At 41.4% G+C, this 22,552-nt stretch overlaps 1 protein-coding gene across 1 annotated transcript in view; it reads left to right on the plus strand.

The window, feature by feature from the left end:
* The first annotated feature begins 8,155 nt into the window (after positions 1 to 8,155).
* Positions 8,156 to 22,552, plus strand: part of LOC142934076 (uncharacterized) — an 85,145-nt gene continuing 70,748 nt past the window's right edge. Inside the window, exon 1 of the mRNA XM_076078466.1 lies at positions 8,156 to 8,339. Within this exon, the coding sequence (XP_075934581.1) occupies positions 8,156 to 8,339 (184 nt within the window). The remainder of the gene's footprint in view (positions 8,340 to 22,552) is intronic.

Raw genomic sequence — 22,552 nt, forward strand, 5'->3', positions numbered from 1 at the left:
GGTCCACAGGGTGGCTGCTCCATGCTGTTTATTCGGGCTGACGAATAGATATTAGAGATGAATTATGAGCTGTTATGAGAATTGAGCTTTAAAACTACTAATGACAAGATTTGTTTTAATTCATAAAACTACATCTTTTATTTCCTTATCATTTCAATTGTTTATTTTTATGAAGTAAAAAGCACTATAAATGACTATAACAAAGTAAAAGGATAACATTTAGAATTCAAACAACAAAGGAATATGGATCTGCCAATATGGATCATAAATGATCTGCAATTAGTATCGGCTGCATGTATCTATAGAAGTTAGCAAACCATTAACTTCCCTTTATTGTTTGATTATAGCAGCTGGTCTACAAGGATCAAGACTATTTATTTTGCCACCATCCCAAAAATCATTTCAACGACTCTGAAGTCTGTAAACCATCAAAAATGATAAATGTTATCCTTTTACTTTATTATAGTAATTAAAGCGTTTTTTTTCTTCATAAAAACACACAATTCAAATGATAAGGAAATAAAAGAATGTATTTTAATCGATTTAAAACAAGTCTTGTAGTAGTTTTAATGATGTGTTATAAGCTGCTTATAGCTAGTGTAAACAGGTCATATTTAATCTCTAATATCTATTTATGTTGTGAAAACATCTCCTTCATAGAACTAGATTTATTCAGGTTTCTCACTAAATCTACATTTTACAGATTACATGTGAACACATCATGATAACATTATAATTTACCTTCGCCCAATACTTGTTTTCACTGAACAGAGCCTGAAGGCATCATAATGGTTGGTTAGCTGTTAGCGGTGCTGCTAACGTTACTAGCTCTCCTCCTGTTAGTTTGAACACTGGTTGTTTATAATGAAACCTTATCAAAGATCAGAGACTAGAAATATCCATGATGTCCTGATGGCATATTTTACTGAATAAAGATCGTCAGTGAAACTTTATTTCACACTGTGATGGTTAATGTTAAACTGTGTCATTAATCTGAGGTTCACATGCGTGAAGAACTGTGAGGGGGATCAGTACAGATCACAGATCAACAACGGTCTGTTACATCACTAATAGATACTTTTCCTAAAAGTATATATTTTTTGTTCTTGTGAAAAACATTTCATGACAAGCTTGATAAAGGCAAGCGACTCAGTGAACCACATATGAATAAATTACCAATCTAAAATAAATTGTGTTGTCCTTTAACCACATTCCAATAAAAACACAAGATCAGACTCAGACATTTGGAGCTTGAATGTCAACACAATAAGAGGAAGTAGAGAGGTGAAACGATGCGGTATCATTTACTGCAGAGCCTGAACTGTTCTCATTTTACCTCCAGTGTTTGGTCTCCTTCACGAAGAGTTTTCTCTCATCTCGTCTCCTTCCTTTGATCCCCTCTCACTTTGAAAACACCGCACAGGACACAAATGCAGCACAGAGCCACATTTGACAGATCTGCACAGTTAGTCATCGGTCTGTTGAGTTAGCCCACTGTCTGCACCTTTCGCTCATGTACCGACGCCGTGTGTGTGTGTGTGTGGATAGGTCGACGCAGTATGTTGTCAGCAGTAATTTAAACTGCCGCTCATCAGAGACACGCTGTGCGTGTGCGTCGGAGTTTGTGCCCGTCAAGAAGGAGACAGCGAGAAGCAGCTGAGTCACCATGGCGACTGGCTGGGCAGCCATGACAGCGTTTTGTTAACACGTTAGATGCAACGAGTCTAAGTTACAGTCTTGGTGGTGCATTTGCTTTCTCCTTTGTCCTTCCTGCTTAGTCACAGAGAAGGATCATTTTCTCATGTAACCATCCACATAAACTATTTCCATCCTCTAATCGGACAGAATCCCTGACTGATGCATCCGCAACTTTCAGAGTGGACATTTGTGAGCTCCCTAATGGTCTCCCAGACACATCTGAGCTGTCTACTGTTAGCTCCTAACTTCATCAGGCCACTCATTGGTCGTCTGTGTCTGCTGCCATTGTCATCGTAGACATCAAACACATTCACACTGAAAAGGAGTAGTTCGTCATTTTAGCATCCAACCACACACATTAAATGGATATTGGATATTAATGAGTGGAGGTACAAAAACAACCAAACGGCGATGTACTATTCACCGATAGCCGATATATTCTTCCAATCGCCCAACCCCAATATGTAAGGGTCGGCTTATGCTCGTTTGGAGCTAGTTTGTTTGACGTTTTGTCCGACCACATCAGAGTGTTGCTAGTCGTTCCAAACAGCCGCTCTAGAGGACAGAGGACAGAGGTGATGTTGATGAGAGCAGTGACAGTTAGCTGTCAGATGCTTTAACACCATAAAACTGTCCTTCCAGCTTCGAAATGGGATATATTGTTAAAATTAAAATATTGATCAGTGCATCTTTAAATTGTGTGTATTTTTTTTAGGACATCCTTAATGACCTCCCAGTAATCAACACTCACCAGCGCAATATGTGTTGATACTAATACACACATATATATATAATAATCACACCTCTTGGTAGTTTTTCTAGTGTTTTTCATCCAGTATGACCTTATTACAGTGCACACACACATTATGCTTCATCTTATACCATCTGATGTCCAGTGTCAGCAGGTTTACATGGAACAGCTCAGCACTCACACTCAAGTTGCAGTGCAGCTGCTTTTAGAGGTGAATGGGTAAACTTGTACATATAGTCTGAACCCACTGAGGTGGAGCTCCAGCTCTCACTCTGATCATAACACATGACCTTTTTGAGCTTTTCACGTGATAATGCTGTCAATCTGTACATTTAAGTGAGAACGTAGGAGAGGAGATAACAAATACTTTAAAGTACAGAGTTTTTGGTGACGTTCATACTAACTACGTTCACATGCACAAAATTACATCCAAAAAAAACAATATTCCTACTTGAAGTTGATGCCTAATGAAAATGAGTATTCCACTGCTCAGATGTATTGCTGCTCAGATGAAAGAGATGTGATGTTCAGTGAGCTACCTGAAGAGACGGCCCTCATGAATCAGACAAACCGATGACTGCTCCTGAACACACAGTTGCTTCAGTGCTAGTGATTCTCCCTGGCTACACTTTCACTTCGTTCTTCCTCTTGATGCCATTTATTTTTGGATGACAAAAGCACAAACGCTCCCTGTTGTTCTCTCCCTCTTCTCCTGTCTCAGTGCCTCTGTATCCCTTCAACTGTGCGTGAACCCTCCAGCAGGCTGGACCACCAAAACCCAACCTCTCCAATCACAGCTGTTACATCATAGGCACAGCCTCCATTTATATTGGACTGGGACTCATCACTGTTGCTCAGCTGGAGAACCAACATGCATCACACCGTGGAGCAAGACCAGCCTGAACCCTGACGTCTTCTTGTACTTCTGTCTTCAGTATTTCACAAATGTCCGATCAGTCAGTGTCAGCAGGTCTTTTGTCTTGCTCAACGGCACATTGGCAGTAGTTGAAAGTGGTGTGGACAGACAGTCCACATGATCATATTGGGCCTCACACAAGAACCACTCATGTGAACAGATTCATTCTTCAGTGGTACCAACGAGTGATTTAAAGGCACAGTGTGTGTAACGTTATAGAGGAATCTGTTGGCAGATATGGAACAGGATATTAATACGTATGTTTTCTTTAGTAAAACTAAGAATCGCTGTGTTTCCTACTTAGAATCAGGCGTTTATATGTACAGTATATCTGTAACATTATTTTTACTGTAATGTGAAAAAAAGTTGTAAATTCAGTCAGTTTTGGACAAAATAGTCAACAGGTTCCTGCTATCTGTACATCCCAGTGACGGGGGGGTCATGTTCTCCCACACACACGCATGAGCACATAAATATCATCCAGAAAATCTCTTGTATTTTCATGGAACAGTTATGTGTTTGATGTCCTGCCAATCTGTGGCCTGTGTGTGTGTGTGTTTGTGTGTGCTTGCGTGAGAGCTGTCAGTGTTTGGGAGGATGAGGTGATTATGTAGCAGAAGGCTGTGTTCAGAGAGGGAGAGGTGGCGGATGCTGGAGCAGGGGATTGTGGGTACAGATATAGTTTTTAATCCCTCAGAGTGCAACAGCTGTCTGCACCCAACAACCTTCATCATCATCTCTCTCTCTTCCTCTTTCTCACACACACACACGCACGCACACAATGTTTTACTTAACACCAGTTACACTGTGATGCTTCTGATTAAAATTCATATTATGTCAGAGTTGCATTGCATTTGGCCTTCGCGACATATCAGCTTTAAAGCTGCATTAATGCATTTCTTTTGTCCACTTGGGGGCATTAAAAAAACCTGAAACACAAAACGAACACATGATTGTCTTAAAAAATAGTTATGGCTAATGTGTTAGTAGAGCAGGCGTAAAGAACCGTGATCTTTCATTTGGAGTTGTGCTTCTGGCCACCTGGCGTATGTTAGTTGGACATTTCAACACATCTTCATATCTAAACAACTGAAGACGTCGTTTGCCAATGACCCCCAAAAACCACATATATGAAGGTTGGAGCAGTGGGCCTGATTCAAACACATGGTTAATGTTGTGAATTGAACCAAAACTACTTGGTTAGGTTTAGGAAAGGATCATGTTTGGGTTAAAAGAAACGTCTGTTACGTAACTTATGGACGTACAGTATGTTGGGTACTTTAAGTAAGTTAACTTATGGAAGTGAGATAAAGTAAGTCATGTCTCACAAGGGACACAAACAGTGGTCTCCTGGGTGAAAGTCCCATGTTTGTTTTGATAGCAAAGTAGCAAGTACGTTACGTACACATGGTTGAAAATGAAAATATGATTGCCAGATTTGCCACCTTTTATTTTGAGTAATTAAGATACTGTGCAGTTCTTCTTCGGGTTAATTATGGAAAACTTACGAATGGTAGAGTTCATCGGCCCGTCAATGAGCTCCAGTTCTCATCTATCCTGTGGTTCTGGAGGATGTGTCACTTATCCAGGTGTAGTAGAGGCTTTACAGTATCCTTCTTTCAGTCTAGTTCAAAGACACCGGGATACTTCGCCTCCCAAGACTTCACAAATGTACTTGTTTTTTTTAGTTCCGGTGCATCTGGTACTCACGCACCAACGCATGTGCCGCATTGTCTGGTTCTGGTTCTGCAACAGCAATATTTAAACATCACTAATGCAACAAATATTTTAAACAATATGAATTTTGGGGTGAACATTGGGCTTTTTGCTGTCCCTATTTTTTCCATGTTAAAAAGTGGTTGCCACTGATGACAACCAAAGTTTAAGAATTGGTTGCCAATTACTCAAAATCGTTGCCAGAGGCAACCTGGCAACCCAGTCAAGCCCTGGTATGTGACGTAAGTTAAGTAAAGTATGTGCATTACGTAAATTAGGTACCTTACGTACTGTGTTACAAATATACATATAAGGACTTAAAGAATCCTCCAAAATCTTAATTCAGGGTCACTCACAGTGCCAGTGATGTTGGGACTAATGAGAGAACACAAAGAACACCAGCTCCAGGCCACTGAATATTCCGGCTTATGAAACCTCTCCAATGGAGCGATGAATATTGCAGAATAATACGCTAAGAGGGCAATAGAGGTTGGGAAGCCTCTATTTGGGATTGGTTCCTTTTTGGAACTGGAGCGATGGAATTATTATTTGTGTGTGTGTGTGTGTGTGTGTGTGTGTGTGTGTGTGTGTGTGTGTGTGTGTGTGTGTGTGTGTGTGTGTGTGTGTGTGTGTGTGTGTGTGTGTGTGTGTGTGTGTGTGTGTGTGTGTGTGTGTGTGTGTGTGTGTGTGTGTGTGTGTGTGTGTGTGTGTGTGTGTGTGCGTGTGTGCGCGCTGTACTGTGTCCTTCCCCTGAAACAATGGCCTACAGTTCCACTCCAGGCCTGCTAGCTCTGTACTGTACGTCCTCATACTGGCTGTGTGTACTTGTACATCTACCTTTGTGAGGACCAGTTTGAGTTTTAGACCGTCAGATTAGGACTGCAGCTAGCGATTCATTTCATTGACTATTAATCTGTCTATTTCACAAATAGAGTCGTTGTTTGATCTGTGAAATGGCAGAAAATGTCAGTCGGTGTTTGTCAAAGCCCAAGACGACGTCCTCAAATGTCTTGTTCTGTCCACAACTCAACGATATTCACTTCACTCTCACAGAGGAGAAAGAACCAGAAACATTCACATTCAAGCAGCTGGATTCAGAGAGTTTTGAATATTTCTGAAACATTTTTTTTTTTTTTAAGTAGTTGCCGATTAATTCGATTTTTGGGAACTAATCGATGAATTGATTCATCTTTACAGCTTCACTTCAAAGTAAAGACATTTTTGTAAAGTGAGGACATTTTGTTCTGTTCTCACTTCAGATTTGGTTTTAAGGTTCAGGTTAGAATATGGTTTAGGTTAGGGTTAAAGGTCAGGCATTTAGTTGTGACGGTTAAGGTGCTAGGGAACACATTATTTCAATGAGTGTCCTCGCAAAGATAGAAGTACAGGGAACGTGTGTGTGTGTGTGCGTGTGCGTGTGTGTGTGGTACAGTTGCTGGACAATGACAGCTTGTTTGCTGGTCGGGTGGATGGAGGGACAGACGGAGTGTTGGGACATCGTTTATCTTTGTGACATTTAGCAGATGTAGTGAAACGTGAATCCCAGCCCCATTCCATCTTAAGGGTGGACAGAATTGATCGAAGTTGATTGAAGTTTTTATTGATGTGTGTGTTATGGATCTCTGTAGATAAAGTTAAGTCTATGTTGGTTCAGTTACTGAGTTCTTCTTCAGTTTGTTTTCCATGTTGGAAACACTAAAGGCATCACAGAAGCGCTCCACTAGTGTTCAAACACTGACTTTAGAAGACGGTTTCCACATTCGTAGGTTTCCCAGCGATCTTTGAGCTTGAATAACTTTGGGTTTTCTGGATTCAAGAAGCTGGTTGACTTTTCACTGGGATGGATCACTATGGTAACCTATACTGTGCTGTGGCTCAGTTAAGAGTTGCAGACATAGACTGTTTATAAGAAGTGGATGTTGGTTTTTGCAACCAGTGAACAGGAACTGACCATATTTGGACTGTGGAGGAGTGACGTCGAGGCGTTGTATACGTCTCTGGTAGTGGTAGCCACCTGTCAATCACAGTAGCCCCGCCCTAAATCATACCCTGCTTTATGGTCTGTTTGACTCTAAATGGACCATCATTTACTAAATGAACATCATGCTGTATTGAAGAAGACTTGAAACTAGAGATTGAGACCATAAACTCATGTTTACAATGTTTACTGAGGTAATAAATCAAGAGAGAAGTAGAGTCATTTTCTCATAGACTAAGTTTAAGTCACTTCACTTTTCCAACAGGATTCTGACTGACAAAAACACTGAGCAAACAATAGAGTGATAACTAGTGACGGGCAATAGATCAACATAATCACTTTGCTTTCTGTGATAATTGAATATCAGAGAACTCAAGGATGAACTGATCAGTGGTCACTGTGACCTCACAAAACACGTTTTGGGCCATAATACAAGAATTCATATGCTCATGACTATTTCAAACAAATGTGTAATAGGATAAAATGATGAAGTGATGACGGCATCAGGAGAATGACAGCAGGGCACACTCATTGTGTTTTCATACCTGAGTCAAGAGACAATTATAAAGTACATCGTATACACAGACAAGAAAGGTTTACAACCAACTCGGCTATTTTAACATTTTCAAAGTTATATCCCAGTTCATTTGACAACCACAAATTTAGTTTCAAGCTTTGACTCTAATTACTAACATTAATAAATCTTAGAAAAGTGATTCCACTGGAAAGCATGTCTCCCTAAACTGAACTATGTAGAACAGTGAGAGCAGAGATACAGGTAATAAAAACACATCACACAGTCCACTTCCTGTTCTGAGGATTTTTATTATCAGGCCACGTCTGCGATGTGTCTACAAATTGTGTGAACTAGGCAGTCGCACCACTTCTCACCTGAGTCGCCGGGCTTGTAAGGGGTGTGAAGTGCTCTGTCACATACATATACAGTAATAAACATGAGCTCTGCAGGGAAGAAGTTACAGTTGTATTTATGACACGCAGGCAATGTGACTGTGAAGAGAGGATGACAACAAGCAGTCATAGATCACAAGTAGTAAATGCAATCACACCTCCCCTTTGTCTCTCCAGCAACAGGACTATGGACCTGAGCCTGCGAGACGCTCTGGGCGGAGGTGGGGTCCCAGGCGGGGCCCCCGCTGAGGCCCCGCTGAAGAGAGACTTCGTGGCCTCGCTGGAGAAGGAGAGCTACGATGACAAGGTGGGGGAGACGGTCTCCAAGAGCGACTACCGGCCCTTACTGGACGGAAAGGACACCAAGAGCGGTAAGTCGCCATGAGCGAGTCCTGCTTCTCTCTCTAATGTAATGTTCTGGAGGAGGTTCAAGTTCATCTGGCTGGTAGGCATTTAGAAAAAAGGATATGTTTACATCACTGGGCTTGAATTGAGGTTTTCTCGGTGAAATTGTGAAGTATCACGATGGTAGACTGGCTGAAAACCAACATGGTGTGTTCACTACACTCATAAAGGACCATACCGGTGTTTTTTGCATGTTTAAGCCAAATAACCACTCTCTGCTCTCACCACCCACCTTTAAATTCAACCGTCTAAACACACGATACTCATGATTGAAACATTCTGGTGGAGATATGTGTTCCTCCTGCACAGTTCAGTGTTGGATCAGCTAGCAGGAGAGAAGTCCCGCCTACGATGGGTTCTGATTGGACGGACTCTGCTCCGTGTAGCACGCCACGCATCTGACCAAAACATTCTAGTTAGGAGGGATGAACGCAGAAATTCGTATGGCTTGTCACAAATGTAGGTTCATCTGCTGCATCTGCTGTGTAAAGTATATTAATCTCACTGTAAAGTCACTAAACCACCATAACTAGCTCTAAAGGTTCTGATGTGTGACTGACAATCCCTTTAGCTGCTAGAGCTAGCTCCCCAATGCACAACTTGTATGGTGATGAGATTAGAAGGATGATATAATGTGCTTTAAGGATTGAGATTGATTCTGTCACTATACTAGTATTAGTCCTTTACCATTGACAACTACTGAGCTAAGAGCTAGCTACCTAATGCCATCTGTTTATCTAGCGAAAGATCCACCATGTACAACTTTCTTTTCAAACATTTTCACACTGAGTGCTGTTTCTTTCTCCACATAATTCATTTTGTTCTTTCCAACGTTCTAGTGATGTAACACAGTGGTTCTCAACTAATCTGGCTGCGGGACCCACGATCACCCCTTAATGACAAGCCGGGACCCACTACCCAAAAAAACAAACAAAAAAAAAAATATATATATAAAAAAATAAATAAATAATTTGGGTATATCTATATTCAAGAAGTCTAGCAGTAGTAACGTCTCTGTGTAGTAAACAACTGTCAAATCAAATAAAGAAAGTACACATCAATTATATTTTAACAAATATTATTCTCATTTTTCAAATTTAACTGGATGGATTATAAATAATACATAGAAATACATGAATAAATGTTCTTCTCATTTCAAGTAAAATAACGGCTGGATTAAAAAATAAATTACGTAACGAAATTCATTTTAGCAAAATTATTTTCACTGAATTGCCCTGCAGCTTTAAATTCAGTTCATTCAGGGTGAAGTGAAAAAGCCATAATATTATATTTTTCTCATCTTCTAGAAATTAGTGTTTGACTGGACAGACTCTCTCTGGCCACTTCTCTCTTTTGGAGATTATCCTATGATTTGACTTTCACGACTCACACCTCAATAAATAGTCCTGCTCTGCTCATATGTCCTCGTCTCTCCCCCGTGTGTCACGGTGTGTGTACATCTCACTCAAGTCAGGAAACTTGTCAGAATACCCATATTTGATTGGCTGAGCTTCATCACGTGATGTGATTCACAACGCATTGGTCGGTGTTTTTCCTGCACCGCTGAACAAGTGCCGTAAATGCTGGAATAATTCCGCTGCATAAAAAATGCCCTTCAAAATAAAATCACAACATTTTTTATTTTTTTTGTCAGGCAAAGGCCCGCGACCCACTGAAAACCGGTCCGCGACCCACCAGTTGAGAATCACTGATGTAACAGACCGTTGTTGATCTGTGATCCGTACTTATCCCCCTCACACATGTGAACCTCAGATTAATGACAGTTTAACATTAACCATCACAGTGTGAAATAAAGTTTCACTGACGATCGTTATCTGCCAATATTCAGTAGAATATTAGATCAGGACATTATTTATGTTTTTCTAGTCTCTGATCTTTGATAATGTTTCATTATAAACAACCAATCAGTGTTTAAATCAACAGGAGGAGAGCTAGTAACGTTAGCAGCACCGCTAACAGCTAGCCCATTCAGTTACATTATGATGCGTTCAGGCTCTGTTCAGTGAAAATGAGTATTAGGTGAAGGTAAATTATAATGTTATCATGATGTGTTCACATGTAATCTGTAAAATGTATTTTTGGTGATGAACTTGAATATATCCAGTAGTTTGAAGGAGATGTTTTCACAACAACATGAATAGATATTAGAGATGAATTATGAGCTGTTTACACTAGCTATAAGCAGTTTATAATCTTTAAAACTACTAATGACAACATTTGTATTAATCCATAACAATACATTATTTTATTCGCTTATCATTTGAATTGTGTGTTTTTATGAAGAATAAAAACACTATAAATAACTATAACAAAGTAAATGCATACCATTTATAATTTTCTCTGACCTGTGATGCGATCTGAACCGTGAGCTTTATGATCCGTTGCACCACTACAACGTTTCAGCCTCAGTCCTCTTCCGTGGGCCGGGTCATTGTTTTCAGTCCGATGAGCTATTTGAGGCGCAAGTTGGAGTTGAAAGACGATGTCTACACTGGCTTTTTTCACAAGTAGCCAATTTGACAAGCTAATGAAAAGCAAAATCATCGTCAGCCTGATGGGTTCTAAGATGTTTAGCCTCTTTTGTTCTCGACACGGACTGTTGATCTGCATGCAACGGACTACAAATGTAAACTAAAGTGCTTCCCGTACCAAACTTTTGTCCAACTGCAGATTCTGCATTCATATCCAGAATGTAGTTGTGGAGATTACACTTCAACCGGCACAAATACACTGTAATTATCCACAGTTGGCCATCTATTATCCCCAATGCATAAATCGTACAGCTTGATTTTACATGTGTCTTAAAATACAACTTGTGATTCTTGTAATTTTAAAATGGCACTCAAATCATGATGTTTGTATAAATCCAATCGAATGCTCAGTTCTACTGTCGGAGGATATTAGTCACTGATGATCGTCATGTTAACAACTATTATAATGCAGTGATCATTTATTGATGTTCATTTAAAATGTGCTGCTTTAAGAAGGCCTTTCCTTTTCTTACAGAGAGATGATGTGTGAATAATTAATGTTGTTTTCTACATTATAGGTTAATGCATATTGTTTTAGCCTTTGGCTGAATTCAAGTGGTCCTCACAAAGATAGAAGTACAGGGAACGTGTGTGTGTGTGTGTGTGTGTGTGTGTGTGTGTGTGTGTGTGTGTGTGTGTGTGTGTGTGTGTGTGTGTGTGTGTGTGTGTGTGTGTGTGTGTGTGTGTGTGTGTGTGTGTGTGTGTGTGTGTGTGTGTGTGTGTGTGTGTGTGTGTGTGTGTGACTAAGTGTAATTGCCTGGACACTTTTGCCAACCCTGTCTAGACTTAGATTAGCTGACTGTCTTTGTCTGTCCTGTTCCATTTTTTCCTGTCTTTTAGGCCTCATCCTGACTCATTATATCTCTATTGATTTTTATTTTTTTATTGTTTTATCTTTCTCTCTCTTTCAGTCTCTGTTCCACCCGTCCTCTCGGCCCTTCTCTCTGCCTGTCATTGTTCCGCTGTGTCAGCCTGGAGATAGAGCTGTATTAGCATCATTACCATCAACCAACACACACGCATAATGATCAGCCAGTGGCACAGCCTGGTCCACTGAGCTGAATGGAAACCTGTCTGTCTCGTCAGTGTTTGACTCGCAACGGTCCAGAGCTGTAGGGAACCAGAGTTTGGCAACAAACTCTAATCCATGGCACTTCTGGGCTTGTTGGGAGTTGTGGGACTCACGAAAGACAGAATAAGAAAAGAAAATAACTCAAAGCAGCAAAGGACGTGATATCGTGACTTTCAGTCCCTATTATGGGTCAAGATCAGGCGGCAACCTCCGTTCTAAAAAGTGAGGCCAATGTAAAAGTGCCTTCATTTTTATGGTTTATGGTCTCAATCTCTAGTTTCAAGTCTTCTTCAATACAGCATGATGTTCATTTAGTAAGTTATGGTCCATTTAGAATCAAATAGACCATAAAGCAGGGTATGCTTTAGTGCGGGGCTTATTGTGATGGACAGCTCGCTAGCAGAGCCGTATACGGCGTCTCTACCCCGATGTCACTCTTCTGCAGACCAAATATGGTCACTTCTGTTCATTGGTTGCAAGAAACCAAAATGGCGACCGTCAAAATGGCGACCTTAAGGCAGTCCATAAATCAATAGGTGACGTCACGACTACTACGTCCACTTCTTATATACAGTCTATTGCCAAGATCCACGAATGCTGGATTAAGAGTAAAGGCCGAATCAAGTGAGCTGACTCATCATTACTGAATGGACCTGCACCCACACCATCTCTTCTATTTCCTTAACAAATCAAAAGTTGAATTCATAAGCACACTTGTTGCTCAGTACACTCAGGAGTTTTGGAGGTACAGCCTTACTTGGTCTGGTATGACCAGTAGCTCATTGTGGCTAATGTTAGCTAACATTAGTACATTTTGATGCAAATACAGTATAACACACATTACCGGGTCACTTTGTTAACTTACTGTAGAGCTACATGCAAAGCAGTTAATGGACCTTTCTAGAAACACTTGATTGTTTTCCACAGACAATATGAACATATTTGTTCAGCCTGTAAAAACTCTGAAGAAACAGTTGTGCTGACTTATGTTGAGATTATAAGTGATGTACTTATATTTCTAATACTTTTCAGTATTTTGTTATACACTGTAAGTTGGCAGGTGAAGTAGCAATGCTAACTTTCTTTTTTAAATATCGACCTGTTGTCACGCAGTAAGCATGAAACATATAGAGTAGATGTGCAGAGTGCAGTGTGTCACTGTGATAATCAAGTCTCTGTGGAGCCACATTAATATCACATTTATGCGTCAGTTTATTTCTCACGATATCTTGATATCACCTCACATGATAACCAGAAGCTAATCAGAATTTGACGTGTTCTTCCATCGTTGTGATGCTAAACACAGATGGCACATCGGACAGAGTTGCGTGCATGTTGTTTTAATCCTTTATGATAAACCATCAGGCTGTCTTATCGTCTCATATTGTCTTTGACATGCTCATGCACAGCTGGCGTGATAGTGATCATTGAAAGTGTGTGTGTGTGTGTGCGTGTGCGTGCGTGCGCGTGCGTGCGTGTCTTGTTAAAATACTGGCGACTATATACAGTGGGCCTGTAGGCTACTTTCTCTATGTGCCATATGGGAGTTGCTGTACACTGAGGAAGAGACTGTGTGCTGACAGCAGATGTTTTCAGATGTTTTCATATCACAAATTGCATTACACCACAGACTCACATGTGATAAGATATTATATATGTGTATGTATATATGTATGTATATATATATGTATGTATGTATATATATATGTATGTACCGTATTTTCCGCACTATAAAGCGCACCGGATTATAAGGCGCACCTTCAATGAATGGCCTATTTTAGAACTGTTTTTATATATAGGGCGCACCGGATTATAAGGCGCATAGAATAGAAGCTACTACAGTCAAACGGTGAGTACGGCATCCAACATGCCCGGCTCCCTCTCGTCATTATCCGAGTCAGTGTCGCTGCTATTGCCTGGCAGTTCAGTGATTATTCCTGCCTTCGTGAAAGCTCGGACCACAGTTGAGACTGATATATCAGCCCAGGCATCCACGATCCATTGGCAAATAGTGGCATAAATCGCTCGGCGCTGTCTCCCCGTCTTGGTGAACGTGTGTTCGCCTTCTGTCATCCACTGCTCCCACGCAGCTCGCAGTCTAGCTTTGAACGGCCTGTTGACACCAATATCTAGCGGCTGGAGTTCTTTAGTTAATCCACCCGGAATGACGGAACCAATTGATCCATATATAAGGCGCTCCGGATTACAAGGCGCACTGTCGTTTTTTGAGAAAATTAAAGGCTTTTAAGTGCGCCTTATAGTGCGGAAAATACGGTATATATATATATATGTATGTATATATATATATATATATGTATGTATATATATATATATATGTATATATATATATGGCTTTAGTGTGGCACATTCCAAACACATTTTTGAAGTTATATCACACGTGATACTATGGAGCCTTTATCAGGACATAAACCGAAGACGTCTTGATCTTTATGAATCAAGACTACATAATCTAACAATGGCAATGAAATCTCCTTTATGTCCTTAAAGTTTTCTTTTTCTTAAAACAAGTGCAGTAAGAATATTTTGATTCGTTTTCCAATGCATATGAGAAGTATTTTTTTAAATGATTTCCCTTAATTCGAGTGCGGCAACCTGCTTTATTTTTAATATCCTGAAAAATGGTTTTAACCCACCAGTTTATAATGCAACCAGTTGAAGATGAGCCCGCAGTTGTTTTTCACATTTAGAAAAATGAGGGGTTTCAATGCTCAATTATAGACATAAATAATGTTATCACCTGGACTATGTTGTATATGCATTGTCTTTTTATTACTTTTACTTAAAAAATTGTTAAAAGTGCAGTCGAGAGGTTTTAAAGACAGTCTAGAAGCTGCAATGACACGAGGGATTTCATGATAGAAAAATCTTGTAATTTACAATTCACATAACTTTGACATGCGTTAATCTTGTTGAATGCGAATATTTAAAAAATGTGTATTTTGCATATGAAAATCTTCTTTCTACAAATACATATTGCTTTCACAATGTGGTTTCATTAACACTTTCTGCATCCATTCACACAGTCATGAAACACTTCTACCCTTTCACTGAGTTCTGTGGCATTAGGTTGCACTTTATTTAACTTTTATTTAAATTTCTTATACATTATACATATTTGTTAGTTTAATTGTCCTTGGGTTTCACCCAGGTTTACATAACTACATTAATAGAATTGAATATAGTTGACTGTGGCTTCCTGTTTGTAGCAGCACAACAAAGGTAAAGTTGTGCTGCAGTCTGCTCGTGTTCCTCAAGCTGGGAAGGAGCTGTGTTTGCTGAGGCATGAGAACACATCGCTGCAGTGTGTGTGTGTGTGTGTGTGTGTGTGTGTGTGTGTGTGTGTGTGTGTGTGTGTGTGTGTGTGTGTGTGTGTGTGTGTGTGTGTGTGTGTGTGTGTGTGTGTGACTAAGTGTAATTGCGAGTCACAGTCACTCTGCAGTAGCATGGGTATCTGTGGCATTGTTTTTTTTGCTTTCCTGAGTGGTCTGCATTTGTATCTGTGTGTGTGTGTGTGGTACAGTACAAGTCACTGCAGTCACATGTGACTGCAGTACAGTGGAGCATCATTTCCAGAAGCTCCACACACACACATACAATTCTGGTGAGGTCATTCCACACACAGACACCTTGGCTGTCACTGCCAATAGCTTGGACGTGTGTTTGAGTGTGCTGAGTTCAGCAGATATGTTGACGTGAATGTGATGTAACTGAAGCTTTTACAGCACTTCTGGAGTACAACACCGACAGACAGACAGGCAGACAGACAGGATCTGAGCTGTGGAGAGTTGAAGCTTAACTGGTTCTTTGACTAGTAGTATAAATTGTAATGTAATAGCAATATAGTTTGTGTTTTAAGTGACTTAAAGCTGCATTCTCTGGCCATCAGGGGGCGACTCCTCTGGTTGTACAGAAGTCTATGAGAAAATGACTACTTCTCTCTTGATTTATTACCTCAGTAAACATGAGTTTATGGCGACCTGTGACCTCGACCCTATCCCTTCCACTTTAGTTATGGCCTGTCTCCCGGCCCTCCGCCCGCACCTCCTCTCTGTCATCAACTCCTCCCTGTCTACTGGCTCCGTCCCTCCCGCCCTCAAACTCGCCTCAGTCACACCCATCCTCAAAAAACCTGGCCTTGACCCCGACATTCACAACAATTACAGACCCATCTCCAATCTCCCTTTTCTGTCTAAAATACTGGAACGCATTGTTGCCCATCAACTGAAAACTCACCTGGACTCAAACCAACTATATGAACCATTTCAATCCGGATTCAGATCTCATCACAGCACAGAAACTGCCCTCATCAAAGTCACCAACGATCTCCTCCTCTCCTCTGATGAACACTCCCTCAACATCCTGATACTGCTCGACCTCAGCGCAGCCTTCGACACCATCAACCACTCCATCCTCCTTTCACGTCTCGAGTCCTCCCTCCACATCACTGGCACAGCCCTCTCCTGATTTAAATCATACCTCTCCGACCGTGAACAGTTCATCAGCATCAACAAATTCAAGTCTGACACAGCCCCAGTCTCTCAAGGTGTCCCCCAAGGTTCAGTACTCGGTCCCCTCCTCTTCATCCTCTACCTGCTCCCCCTTGGTGACATCATACGCCACCATGGTCTCCAGTACCACTGCTATGCTGACGACACCCAGCTCTACATCTCCACCAAATCCATCACCCCCACCATCCACTCCACCATCACCAACTGCCTCATAGACATAAAAACCTGGATGCAAGCAAACTTCCTCAAACTCAACACCGACAAATCTGAAGTCCTCATCATCGGCCCCAAATCATTAAACAATTCCCACCACGACTTCTCCCTCTGCATCGATGGCATCACTGTTCCTGCCTCCACACATGTCCGTAACCTCGGGGTCATCTTCGATCAAACTCTCTCATATGAACGCCACGTCAATCACATCACAAAAACCGCCTTCTTTCATCTCAAAAACATCGCCCGTCTCCGTCCCTCCCTCTCCTCCGCAGCCGCTGAAACACTCATCCACGCCTTCATCACCTCTCGACTGGACTACTGCAACAGCATCCTGTACGGCTCACCCACCAAAATCATCAATAAACTACAATACATCCAGAACTCAGCTGCCCGTCTGCTCACCCACTCCCGCACCAGAGACCACATCACCCCAGTCCTTCAAAACCTCCACTGGCTCCCCATACAGCAAAGAATCCAGTTCAAGCTCCTCCTCATCACCTACAAAGCCCTCCACAACCTTGCCCCTTCATACCTTTCGGACCTCCTGTACCATCACATTCCCAACCGCAACCTCAGATCTGCTGACGCCAACCTCCTTACCCCCCCTACTCTGTCCAAGCATCGGACCTGGGGGGACAGGGCCTTCTCCGTTGCTGCCCCCTCCCTCTGGAACTCCCTGCCCCAACACCTCAGACATTCTTCGTCACTTGCCACTTTCAAAACTGCACTTAAAACTCACCTATTCAAATCTGCTTTTAACCTCTAAAGTCAGTCATGTATGTTTTCTTTCTTTCTTTTCATGTTTATTTTATTTTATTTATTTTTTCTTACTGTTATGTCGTATATTTTGTTCTTATTATAAATGCTTCTATTGTTTCTGTTTTTAACATGTAAAGTGTCTTTGAGTGCCTTTTAAAGCGCTATATAAATAAAATGTATTATGGTCTCAATCTCTAGTTTCAAGTCTTCTTCAATTCAGCATGATGTTCATTTAGTAAATGATGGTCCATTTAGAGTCAAACAGACCATAAAGCAGAGTATGTTCAGTGATTGTCAGGTCTCTACCACAGCGTTGTCCGGTCTGGGAGTTATCTGTGTTTTCAAAGTAGTATTAGCGTGATATAGGTGGTAAACATGGTAACTGAAATGTAGCCATTTCTAATGATGGCATGATTGCATGGGCACATCTTTCTAAAAACCTCACCGAGTCCATGAAAAGACCAGAACCTACAATGATTTGTGTCTTGGGTGGAAAAAATAGAAAAAGTCAGAAAAGGAAATGTTTTTCTTTAACCAGTTTCATATTTCAGTTTTGCAAACAGCTGCTGACAGTTTGTATCTGATTTGTATTAATCCGGCACAGAAAATAGTCCCCAACAAATGCCCCATTGCCTCCTGTTTGAGTGACGTTCGCTAAAAACTACAGTGCCCTACTGTTTCAGAAAATTCTTATGCCCTTTTTAAAAATGAAACGTTTTTCACCCATTCTTTAAGATTTAGATGGGAACCAAAACACAGTTTTAGAGAGACTAACTCATTGGTGAGTTTGGTCTTGTCTTGGGATGTGTTGACTATAAGAAAAGACACAGAATATAGTCAGCCTTATCCTTTCAAATGTGAATGATTGTATTCATTGAACGCAGTTAAACCAGCATCAATCAATACATGTGACAGAAATAGATGGATGTTTAGAATATATCTCACACAGTATAGGTCCTTTCATTGAACAACCTCCCTTACATCCCCCCTCCCCTCTCTCCCTCACTCTAAGTGCTTGTCTCTCTGCAGCTGACTGAGGATGGGATGCTGTTTAACATTAACCTTCCCATGTCCTTGGTTTAGAGTGAAAGACTAAGGAGGATCATTAGTGGGATCAGGATCAGGTGTGTCAGCCTGCAGGAGGCAATCAGCTGGAGTGTCCGCAGCTTCAGGGGTGTGACCATGGGAGGTGTCTGGAGGCAGGTAGAGGAAGAACACTGAACACATGGCATACAATAACAAAACAGGGGAATGACAGAGGTTAACACACCACGGGTCTGACAGGGATCCTGACAGCCTCGACAAAGGGCAAAGTGTGGCTTGTTTTTAGGTGAGCCGATTGCCGGAAATATCTTTTGCTCCTGAAACAGTTGTTGATTGAAAGTTTTTCAAAACTCGTCAAAATAAGAAGTCCTTGAGCATACAGTGATGAATGAGCACAAAATATATCCGCTAGATGGCTCCACTAGTATGCAAGATTAGCCATGGACAGACAGACAGATGCACACACACAGGACCGAACGCATGATCTCCTCACAGGTTTCCGCCTGGCGGACATAGTGATATACCACATAACATTCACCTAATATACTGATATGTACACATCATTTGAAGTTAACAGAACTATTTCTCATTGACCTTGTTGCCCATCTGTAAACTGACCCATAAGATGTTCTATCTAAATATAGGGGCAGCAGGGTTGCCCACAGGCTAATGGGTAACATCTAGAAAGCTGTTCTCTTGCTGTGAGCTGAAGTGCAACTGGGTTCAGCCTTGGTAACCCCACAGTATACGGTCCATCACTGCAAAGTGCACTTCAGCAAGCCCCAAAGCACTTCAGCAGCACTGCACAGCACACAGCCGTGCACCTTGACCCTTGAGAAGAACTGTACGAGCTTGAGGCTGTGTCAGTACCCATTAAAGGGACACTCTGAACATTTAGTGGTGCATTTCCATAAACCTTGTGGTCAACGATATATTCCTCTTTCAAAGTAATAGGGGAATATTCTCATTGACATCCTTAAACATCATGGAGGCAGGCAGCTCACAACAATGTTCTGGGTTTTAGGGGAAATGAAGGAACCTAAATGACCTGAACAATTAGAGTGGAGGGAAGCTGAAATGAATCATTACATTAGACTTGTGGTTAATGACTCAGAGAGACACTTCTAAACAGCAGACAATGCCTTGTGCAAAGAAAAGACATGGTTTCAGGAAAGACATATTTCTCTCAGAGCACAGAGTGAAGTAGAAAATGGCATCCATTCTGAAATAGTGTGCATGTGCACGTAACTGATGTGGCACAAACATGTTTAAGTAATGTGTTTGCGTTTGAACAGCTGTTCGGACCAATCAGCGTCCTGCGAGCAGCTACTGGCAGCTATGGGCGGGGCTTAGATGTGGTGACATACGACGACGCGGAGAGGAGACTGTACTTCAAAACAACAACGGCAAAATTGGAATGGAATTGGAATGGTGCCAAGAGGGAGGGAGTTGACAAAAGTTCCAAAATACCAAATAAAGTAAACATAATAGTGTGAAATACCAGGAATTGGGAAAAGTGGGATGTTACCTAATAATGAGCCTCCAACATGGGAGCGTCAGACAAAATGCTGCTTATATCTTATATTTCCTTTTAAATATGATTGAGTTATGAGTTTAAGTATAGGAACTAAAGTGTTATAAAAAACTGAAGATCTACTCATTTGTCTTTATTGAAAGAAGAGCTAAGAACGGCGCTGAAGGCTTCTTCTCCATGGAAAAGATGTTTTCGCTCCTCTCCCAACTGGCTTTTGCAAGAGTTTGATTGACAGATGGTTCATCCAATCACCTGTTTGGTATTTTTTTTGTCTTTCCAGTGATGGCTTCTCAAATGGTTCTCTGTACCAAAACATCTGGTGTCAGGTTACGGCCATCTTCCCCCTTTGTAAAGCACAAGAACAACCCATGTGTCAAAGCCATACTTCTTCTTCTTTAATCCTGTTTCCCTCCTTTCTATACCAACTGAAGATGGCTAGACAAGACCAAACACTGCAGTGTGCTGCGTTACCGAGCCCTGACGTAGCCGTACAACCAGTCCGTGTCACGCACGCCGGCGAGCCCGTCTAAAACTGCACGACAAAAGCTGTTTTTGTGGTGTTCCCCACTTGTGTATTTTGACTCGTTTCTCATGGCAGTGACTTTGAAGGAGCTCTCAAAATAGTGTTTGAAAAAAAAAAGAAGGTGTTTGACCTTGAGGCTCGATGCTGGCTGCCGTCCTTGGAGGACTGTCTGGGTTCTGTGTGTGTGTGCGCGTGTGTGTGTGTGTGTGCTCATGGTGATGTCTGAGAGAGGGAAGGATCACGCAAGATCTCACCCCGTGGGGTCAAAATGATCACAAGAACGGTGAACAAAAATCCCAGAACCACATGGGGGGACCTAGTGAATGACCTGCAGAGAGCTGGGACCAAAGTAACAAAGGCTACCATCAGTAACACACTACGCCGCCAGGGACTCAAATCCTGCAGTGCCAGACGTGTCCCCCTGCTTAAGCCAGTACATGTCCAGGCCCGTCTGAAGTTTGCTAGAGAGCATTTGGATGATCCAGAAGAGGATTGGGAGAATGTCATATGGTCAGATGAAACCAAAATAGAACTTTTTGGTAAAAACTCAACTCGTCGTGTTTGGAGAAGAAAGAATGCCAAGTTGCATCCAAAGAACACCATACCTACTGTGAAGCATGGGGGTGGAAACATCATGCTTTGGGGCTGTTTTTCTGCAAGGGGACCAGGACGACTGATCCGTGTAAAGGAAAGAATGAATGGGGCCATGTATCGTGAGATTTTGAGTGGAAACCTCCTTCCATCAGCAAGGGCATTGAAGATGAAACGTGGCTGGGTCTTTCAGCATGACAATGATCCCAAACACACCGCCCGGGCAACGAAGGAGTGGCTTCGTAAGAAGCATTTCAAGGTCCTGGAGTGGCCTAGCCAGTCTCCAGATCTCAACCCCATAGAAAATCTGTGGAGGGAGTTGAAAGTCCATGTTGCCCAGCGACAGCCCCAAAACATCACTGCTCTAGAGGAGATCTGCATGGAGGAATGGGCCAAAATACCAGCAACAGTGTGTGAAAAGCTTGTGAAGACTTACAGAAAACGTTTGACCTCTGTCATTGCCAACAAAGGGTATATAACAAAGTATTGAGATTAACTTTTGTTATTGACCAAATACTTATTTTCCACCATAATTTGCAAATAAATTCTTTAAAAATCAGACAATGTGATTTTCTGGATTTTTTTTTTTTCTCATTTTGTCTCTTATAGTTGAGGTATACCTATGATGAAAATTACAGGCCTCTCATCTTTTTAAGTGGGAGAACTTGCACAATTGGTGGCTGACTAAATACTTTTTTTCCCCCACTGTATATATACAGGTGCTGGTCATATAATTAGAATATCATCAAAAAGTTGATTTATTTCACTAATTCCATTCAAAAAGTGAAACTTGTCTATTATATTCATTCATTACACACAGACTGATATATTTCAAATGTTTATTTCTTTTAATTTTGATGATTATAACTGACAACTAAGGAAAATCCCAAATTCAGTATCTCAGAAAATTAGAATATTGTGAAAAGGTTCAATATTGAAGAGACCTGGTGCCACACTCTAATCAGCTAATTAACTCTAAACACCTGCAAAGGCCTTTAAATGGTCTCTCAGTCTAGTTCTGTAGGCTACACAATCATGGGGAAGACTGCTGACTTGACAGTTGTCCAAAAGACGACCATTGACACCTTGCACAAGGAGGGCAAGACACAAAAGGTCATTGCAAAAGAGGCTGGCTGTTCACAGAGCTCTTTGTCCAAGCACATCAATAGAGAGGCGAAGGGAAGGAAAAGATTTGGTAGAAAAAAGTGTATAAGCAATAGGGATAACCGCACCCTGGAGAGGATTGTGAAACAAAACCGATTTAAAAATGTGGGGGAGATTCAGAAAGAGTGGACTGCAGCTGGAGTCAGTGCTTCAAGAACCACTACGCACAGACGTATGCAAGACATGGGTTTGAGC

The sequence above is a fragment of the Anarhichas minor genome, unplaced genomic scaffold, assembly GCF_050575085.1.
Source record: "Anarhichas minor isolate MPS153535 unplaced genomic scaffold, ASM5057508v1 ptg000006l, whole genome shotgun sequence".
In the NCBI taxonomy this organism is placed as follows: domain Eukaryota; kingdom Metazoa; phylum Chordata; class Actinopteri; order Perciformes; family Anarhichadidae; genus Anarhichas; species Anarhichas minor.